Source organism: Morone saxatilis, unplaced genomic scaffold (assembly GCF_004916995.1).
Source record: "Morone saxatilis isolate NCDOM2014 unplaced genomic scaffold, NCSU_SB_2.0 Contig17, whole genome shotgun sequence".
In the NCBI taxonomy this organism is placed as follows: domain Eukaryota; kingdom Metazoa; phylum Chordata; class Actinopteri; family Moronidae; genus Morone; species Morone saxatilis.
In genome coordinates this window covers 3,307,506-3,315,601 of record NW_023339729.1, presented here as the reverse complement: position 1 = coordinate 3,315,601, position 8,096 = coordinate 3,307,506, and the positions used below count along the sequence as shown (strand labels likewise).

At 39.8% G+C, this 8,096-nt stretch overlaps 1 protein-coding gene across 2 annotated transcripts in view; it reads right to left on the bottom strand.

Annotated features, from left to right (window-relative positions):
* Window positions 1-2,383: 2,383 nt before the first annotated feature.
* LOC118326872 (ras and Rab interactor 2-like) overlaps window positions 2,384-8,096 on the bottom strand; it is a 36,213-nt gene continuing 30,500 nt past the window's right edge. Inside the window, exons 10-13 of one of the 2 annotated variants that reach the window (XM_035660015.1) lie at window positions 7,286-7,511; window positions 6,973-7,104; window positions 3,960-4,123; window positions 2,384-3,598 (exon numbers count right to left, since the gene is read on the bottom strand). In XM_035660015.1, coding sequence (XP_035515908.1) covers window positions 3,281-3,598; window positions 3,960-4,123; window positions 6,973-7,104; window positions 7,286-7,511 — 840 coding nt within the window. In that variant the 3' untranslated portion in view covers window positions 2,384-3,280. Of the gene's footprint in view, window positions 3,599-3,919; window positions 4,124-6,972; window positions 7,105-7,285; window positions 7,512-8,096 lie in introns of both variants that reach the window. The other variant, XM_035660016.1, reaches the window with a different exon arrangement.

The window sequence follows — 8,096 nt, the reverse complement described above, 5'->3', positions numbered from 1 at the left end:
GCCGCTCTAGTGGGCGGCAGCAGTCAATGCGGCGTCTATGTATATATGTCTATGTATATATGTCTATGTATATATGTCTATGTATATGTCTATGGAGAGAAGCACCTCTTGACGGGGGAACAGACTTCCACACAACACCGGGGCCGAATGTTAGGGGGACATCGTTTAAAGAACAAAATATAGGCTAAATTATTTATCCACACTAAAATATAGTGTAACCATCATACATGACACACACAATATTACTTAATCATCAAACTCACAACAGTAGCTGCTGTCTTAACCAAAGTTATCAGGCTATAATAAAGCCTATAATATGAACCAAACAGTGTAATTCACATCATAGGTTTTCTGAATGTTTCCACAGTGTGTGATTATATCATCTAATGCATATAAAAGGAATACCAGCAGAGTTGGTGCCCATTTATTCATTTGAAGGTTAGCTTTACATCTGTTGCATGTTCAGCAGAACATCCACTAGTTCTGTTTCTTTGGCAAACCTATAGCCTACATACTGTCAATGGATCAGTCGTGTTGAATCCGTTTTGTTTTGAACCTGGTCATGATAGATCTCGGGGAATATCATCTGGGCTTCACTGTCCTTCCTGATCTTCAATAGCAGATGTATTGCCGGGAGCAGTTTTTCTTTAAGCTATCTTTACATTCTGTGTATTTAGTTTCCTCTACACTCACAACTCCAGGGTGTTTCCACAGGGGGGACTACACATTGTCTTTCAGAGGCTGTAGCGAGCTTCCTTTTAAAGCAAACAAAAATACTGGTATCATTTGAAACTAAAAAAGCTAAGCTAAATTTTGGCAATGGAAAAACTGGCATGCCCATTTTCAAAGTGATCCCTTAACCTCTGACCTAAAGATATCTGAATGAAAATGGGTTGTATTGGCCTAAGTTTCCCCTCTGTAGACATGTCCACTTTATGCTAATTCAATGAAAGCTTCTTAGTACAAAAAAAAAAAACACAAAAAAACATGCATACTGGGAACTTCTAAACAGATTCTAAGAGTTGCAATATATTTGGGAATGCTGGAAGAACTGAGTCACATACTGCATGATAAGTCAGTGCCCCACTTGTGTCACCCCGGTCAAAAAAGTCTGGAAATGCCCCTGCACAACTCATATTCTGTGAATTCACTAAGCAGAAACCTTAAAAGTCTTAAATGATTAGAGCATATGAAATATATAGACATATGAAATATTATTGTCTGCGTTATGTTCACAGAACGTAATCCCAGGGTACATTTTCTCTGCTAGCATACACTCTCCATGTTTTCTTCATTGGTTAATAACTTTAACCTACATGATTTACTGTATTTTTTGCAGTTAGATAGTACATGTAGTAGTAGTAGTAGTAGTGCTTTTACCTACTGACCTTTATTTGATCCCTCCCCACCATCATTGTCTTTAGTACTCACTGACCAGAACAAGACTGAAAGATACCACACAATCCTTCTTTGTTCTAGTTTTGACTCTTTTGTTTTACTCAAGTGATCTCTGTTTCAAACCTTAGTACCTAGGCTCATTGTTTGTCTCCCTCTTTAAACTTTATTTTGGTCGACATACACTAACTTCATGTATTCAGTAAACAAGCGATATGTATGGATCTTAACTAAAGCTCTTTAAAGGACCAGTCTGTAGGAGTGTTTAGTGAAGTTGAAGATTGGAACTTGGAAGTATGTAGGAGAAACTATTATTTTTTTGATTATATTCCATTATTATACCATAGATCCTCCTAAATGTTACACATCTTTAAATGAACTCAAGTTAGAGTAAGACTCTGGATTAACAGTGAACTGACAGTTGGGGTTCGACATTAGAGAGTTTTGACATGGGTGAGTTAGAAGGGTGAGGATAATCAGCCATTGTGTTGTAAAATGTATTATTTCTTACCACAGGAAGGCTAGTTTTCATAATAATAAATCATGATCAGTTCCAGGAACCTATTTATCTGGCTGGAATTAGCTACACAAAACCTTATTGTGAATATGTGACTATAGGTCAGTTTCAAATGGCTGCAATCAAAGGCATGGGTGGGTCAATGTAACTCTTAGAGGAGGCTCTCTCAGGGATAGCTCACTTGTCTCTTTATATATCAGACCAACAAAACCTTACCTTTAGGCTCCTGTGGTAGGTTCTGCAGTCATTTAAAATCAATTTAATTTCTACTGTATATATATACAGTTTGTGGATTGAAATGTGACTATGTGGATTACATTTTATAAATACAGTAAAATCCTCCCTTGTTCCAGCGCAGTCAGGGTAATATTGTGCCACAGAGAAATCTGATATCACACACAAGAATTGACACTTCCTCTCCAAAATTATGTGAAAAAGAAGAATCCTGAAAAATACATTGGAGTCAGCAAGTAACTTTGTTTGGATTTTATATATATTTCCACAGTCAGCTTTGAGCTTTCCATAACAAACAGTAGAAACAGTGTTGTCTTAAATTGAGAAATAACTGGCATAAATCCAAGTCCACTATTGAGTCCGGTACAGAAATATTAAATCAGAATACAAATCTTTCCTTTCCTGATGAAAAAGGACATAAATTGAATATAAAAATATTTCTACACAGACAGACATACACGCTACAATTGACCAGCAACTGCAGAAAATAAACATAAGAGCAATAAAAAAACAATCATATCTTTTACAACAGTTCATTTTACTTATTAAATCAATGTTTTAGCATGGGTCAGTTTGTTGTATAATCACTGGCTGAAAGCTTTCAGTAGCATACAGTATGTTCAGTTCCTTTTGAAGGCACCTGGGCTAACAGCAGTTAAGGCAAACGTTAGTTACATATAATGCAATATTAAACTGTATGACCTCTGCTTTGAGGATGTTATACACGACCAACTGAAGAACGCTCACCTCCATTTAACTCTTCACATACTAAAAATCCTGCAAACCAGCCTCTATACGCGATCCAACAATCTCCGTTCAGCTCAGCAGGACCAAATGGACCCTAAATGCTTGAACTGTTGATAACTCGAACCAAACAAGCAACAAGCTTACCATTCTTTGCCTTTTCTTCATAAAAATAAATGACCTTCTAATCTGCATGGCATCATTTTGGATCAAAGACATTTCATATCTGCATCAATATGCCAATATACAACTTGGTTTCTGTTTCCATTCAGACATCCTCAAATCTATCTACAAAATAAACATCTACAAGCACCACAAGAATGGCACAAAACATAACTATTGTTTAGGATCAAGTGTGGCAAGATGTTACATCCTCCTCCGCTATTCAGCTTAAAGGCAGTTTCCGTTGTGCATGACGGCAGGGATACAGAGGTTCAGGTTAGACACCTTCCTGTAGACAAAGTGGAAGATCTGTGTAAGGGGCCGGCTGTGGAGCTCAGCTTTGATTCGCTGAGGGTGTGTGTCCGGGGCGAGCTGCTGGCTGGTGTCCTCAGTGACCAGAAACAGTGCATAGTTCTCAGGGTCAGGGATCTTGAACTTGTAAGCGCAGAGTGAGCAGACCTCCTCTGTGGTTGTGTAAGGGTGGACGACCAGGGTTTTGGCCGTGCAGCCCGTGTCCAATTCCTGCAGGGCTACACGGAGATAATTCTACAGAGAGAAACAAAGAAAGTCCTGTGTTAACATTTGGCAGTACATGCAGAACACAGCATTACTGATGAGTTAAGCAGGCAGGCAAAAAAAAACACATGCAGTTGCAGCTATAGAAAGAAACCACGTGCAGTTGTTAAATGTTCCACTAGAGGGAGCTTTCTACCATGAAACCAGATCCTGATCCACATGCTGTGATGTTAGTAGAAACTGTGTTCCTTTTCACTGACAAGGGCCAAAACACACCACCGCTCATGCACCTTTCCGAATGCTGAACGCCGAAGTTTGGTGCTAATTGGAATTGGTACAACTTAGACTCACTGCCTGGACGTTCAAGGTGGGTTCAGGTCAGGCGTGATACCTGAAAGTCGTCCACAGACGGCACTGAACGCTGGGTGGTCCGCCGGCGGTGCCACTGGTGCAGGGTGTTCCTGGCCTCGGAGCTCAGCACCCGGGCCGCCTGCTCCTCCTGGAAGTTCTTGATGAGGGCCATGGCTCCGTAAGCGCTGGTCAGGTAGTAGCCACCTGGGGGGTTGAAAGTAGAAAAAGATGTTTGAGGATGGATGTAGCAAAAGAAACTAAACAGAACTGATAGTAAAACACATCAGGGCTACTTATCTAGAAATGAAACCAGCTGACATCTCATTGACTCATGTGTCAAATCAGGAAGGGTCAAACACTTCCTCCTTTGGAACAGAAATTAACCAGAACAAGAATTCACAGGATCCACATCACAATCTGAGCAACTCTACAATGAGCTTACGTGCCAGACAGGTTGACGCTGATAGGAAAATATTTCATTCTGGGAGGGTTTTTACTCTGAACCTGTTCCAGCCCATTCAAACCAAACACGGCAGGAATTTCCTACCAATGTGTTAAGGACTTTCCTTCCTATGTGTGCATTTCTCAAGCCAAATGCATTTCATATTCGACACCACAGCATCACTGTGAAAAATCTGTTCTTTTTTGGCGTTTAATTTTTAGTAAAACTGTAACGCTAATGAAGTGGCGGAGAAGGGCAGCTCCAGGCCGCCAGCATTTGAATGGGAAAAGTTTGATTTACGTCACTACTGGCCCTACCGGTTCTGCGGTCCATGTGCCACAAGAAAACTCTTTCAGAATCGTTTTCATTATTAATTTTTATCAGCTGCATGTGATTAAAAAAGTCTTTTGACACTGCCGTAGTAACAATCATGTCTTGTCTTGACTGTAGCAGTGATTAAGAACATTCCAAAGAGCTTATTAGGCTGAATTCTGACTAATGCAACACCTACTAAGTCAAGTAATTTGTGTGTGAGTGTTCAGTGAACTGTTGAAAAAGAAATAACATTTGTATACAAATGAAAAGTTGAATTCATTAGCAAGAAAACACACTACTGGTCAATACACTCAGAGGATTAGCTGCTACAGCTTCACTTAGTCTGGTGTGACCAGTAGCTTATGGTGGCTAATATTAGCTAACATTAGCTATATAAAAATGGCTGTGTAATTGACATTACTTAGCTGACTTTATGACTCCTCACTACTTGTGCTACTGTTATGCTACATTTTAGCATTTACCATAATCCTGTAAGTGTCACTTTGTGTCAAATTATAATGTTATAGCAGCTGATTAAGAGTCAATTATTATTAGAAAGTCTTATTGCAGTGGGGAGGAACTTGTGGCTTTCGCAAAAGTTACACAGTTTAGCTTGAAAATCAAGCCTCAAAGCTAACAAAATACCCAGTGTAAATTAACCTGGCATTCTTGTTTCTGTAACAGACTTTTACAGAGCCATGACAATAGTTTCAACAGCAAGAAAGAGTAAAATTTGTCTAAATTACTAAATGATAATTTGGTTATTTTGATCTGTTGCACTAAAAGCAATGAAAGGGATTACAAACGTCTCTTCACCCATTGTTTCCTGTACATTTATTGATTTGTGCCAGCCTGCCACAGTTTTATCACAAACTGAACATTTTTCACACACAAAAGCAGTGGTGGAAGAAGCATTTGATTACCTTAGGTAAAGGTAGAAATACCATGGTCTAAAATACTTAATTACAAGAAAAAGTCCTGACTTTAGAATGTTACTTATAGGTAAAAGTACAATCACATACAAAGTATTATCAGAAAAATTTACTTTCCATTAAAGTACTTGTTATGCAGAACTTTCATAATGTTATATTATTATAGAATATTAATATCATTAACAAATGTGTGTAAGAGCATTTTAATGAGAGCGGCTGGCTCTGGAGAGTTGGTGAACAGGGTGGGAGCTGGTCTGGTGCCATATTCGTTCACTCTCTACTCCATTCTGTCCACCTGCCTCTGCGGGTCCATGCTTTGTAGGTGACTTTTTTGCGATGTCATCACCATTCATATACAACCAATGTGTTTATGATTAAATTGTTTACTTGATCCCAAATTCCTTCATAGATCTAGCCTCATAATCTTACCCTCCAAGTGCATTAGATTGATGCATTAACATTTTAACCCAGAACCCCCCTTGAGGGTCTGAGGTCCACCCACCACAGTCTCACAAAATCTTATGAGAAACAATGCAGGCAGTGCATTTAACACACATAGCAATTTGACCCACGATTTAGATACAAATACTGATTAGAGCAGCTTTAAGAAGCAAAAGGAGGTATATACTGTACAGTGTGCCCGTATACATCACTCAGTCTTGATCATACAGCAACCTAATGCTACAAGGAAAACTGTGACAGCTGGAAAGAAAAGCCTCTGACGGTAAAGACTTCGAAGACGTGACCCCCACCCCTGATCTCGAATGATATCGATAGTTTTCAGCCATTCAACTGGAGGTGTGCCTTCCGTTGACCAGGTTATACAACAGCCTGGTATGCACATTTACCTCACACCACACTGTAACCTGCCTGACCTCAAGAAGGAAATATCCAACATTATATAACTTGAAGCGGAGGTTAACATCCTCTGAAAATCAAAACAGCTCAGGAGTATGTGCTACTTGTAAAGTGTCCTCCACTTACAGAGCTACACAGATAAAAGGAGAGTGTCTGGGTTTCACCTTTGCTTATTAGGGTTGAACCTTGCTTTAAGTTTTTAAAGGAATAATTCAACATTTTGGGAAATATCCTTTCAATAATGCTGTCAGACACAACAGAATAACAATCTGAGCCTGTCAGTCCCAAAATCAAGAAATTCTAGAGGACGTACTTTACCTGGCGCATTTGTCCCTAAGCATTAACGTTAGCTTATGTAGCACTTTTCATGAATATTTTCTCATCTCTATTCTCTCATCTCATCTCAGTTTGTTGTACTCGCTGTATATTGTGTGCTTTTTTCAACTATGTTATATAAAAAGAAAAAGTCATGGATCGCTGAATTAGAGTGAACTCAGAGGACCTACCCTCTCCTTGCAGCAGAGATGGGTCCAGCAGCTCCATCATGTACTGGATCTCTGTGTCCAGCTGCGGCATGTCACACTGAGCCACGACATAAGTCAGCATGGGCAGGAAGTCATCGGCACCGTACATCCTCCCTGGAAGGAAGCAGTGAGACAGGTAGGTGTGGTGGAAAGTAGAAGCTGTTTCACAAAAGCTTTTCTATTGGAAAAAGAAGACTAGATACTTAAAATAAAACTAAAGCTACCCTACTTGAGTTTTTATTTGCAGGCTTTCTGTTATACGCGAGGTAAACAACTTCCATCCAACACCCCATACCTGAGTTATCCTGCATGATGGTGTAGATGAGTTTACACACACGCAGCAGCAGTGACACCTTTTTCTCCGGGGAGTACATCTTCCGCATGCTTAGGAACTTGTGGCAGATCTTCTCAATCGCCACGGGGTCAGGGGGCACAGCTCCATCCACCCCTAGCTCCTGGGGCTTCTTGGTCTTAGCCAGGGCTAGGTTCTCCCTCAGTCGCTGCCAAGCTCCACTGCTCACCTGTAGAGACCAACAGAGCAAGTTAACGGTAAGGTTCATTTACCTTGTCGACCAGGTCAGATAATTAAGAGATCATTGATACTGTGTCTTTATTGTATTGTATCTAACCTCCTCTTTTAGGGATGGGATTTATTTTTGGTCGATGCTATAAACATCCCGGTGTCCATTAATATGGCCATGGCATAGAACTGTTTCTAATTGTACCAAGTAGTTTTGTTGCCCAATTCTAACCAAACTGCAACTTAAACCTGAAAATCAGAATGGTCAAAGTCCTGTGTTTGAACCATTCATGCACCATGACCACCTCCCTACATGGACTTTGTCACGCTTTATAGCTTAGCTAAGGGCCTGGCCGCAAATAGTCGAATAACGTCTGTGTGACTATTCTTACCCAGGTCCAAATAGACACTTTTTTAAATTCAAATATTGTTGATAAGTAAGGAAATATGTAAGATTTTTTTTTGTTTTTAGATTAAATCAATTTTCTTCCTTCCACAGTGCCTTGTATGTTTTGATTGAAATTATCCATATCTAACTAAGAAAATATGCCCGGTTATCTCAGTGGGTAGAGCTGGGGACCCATGT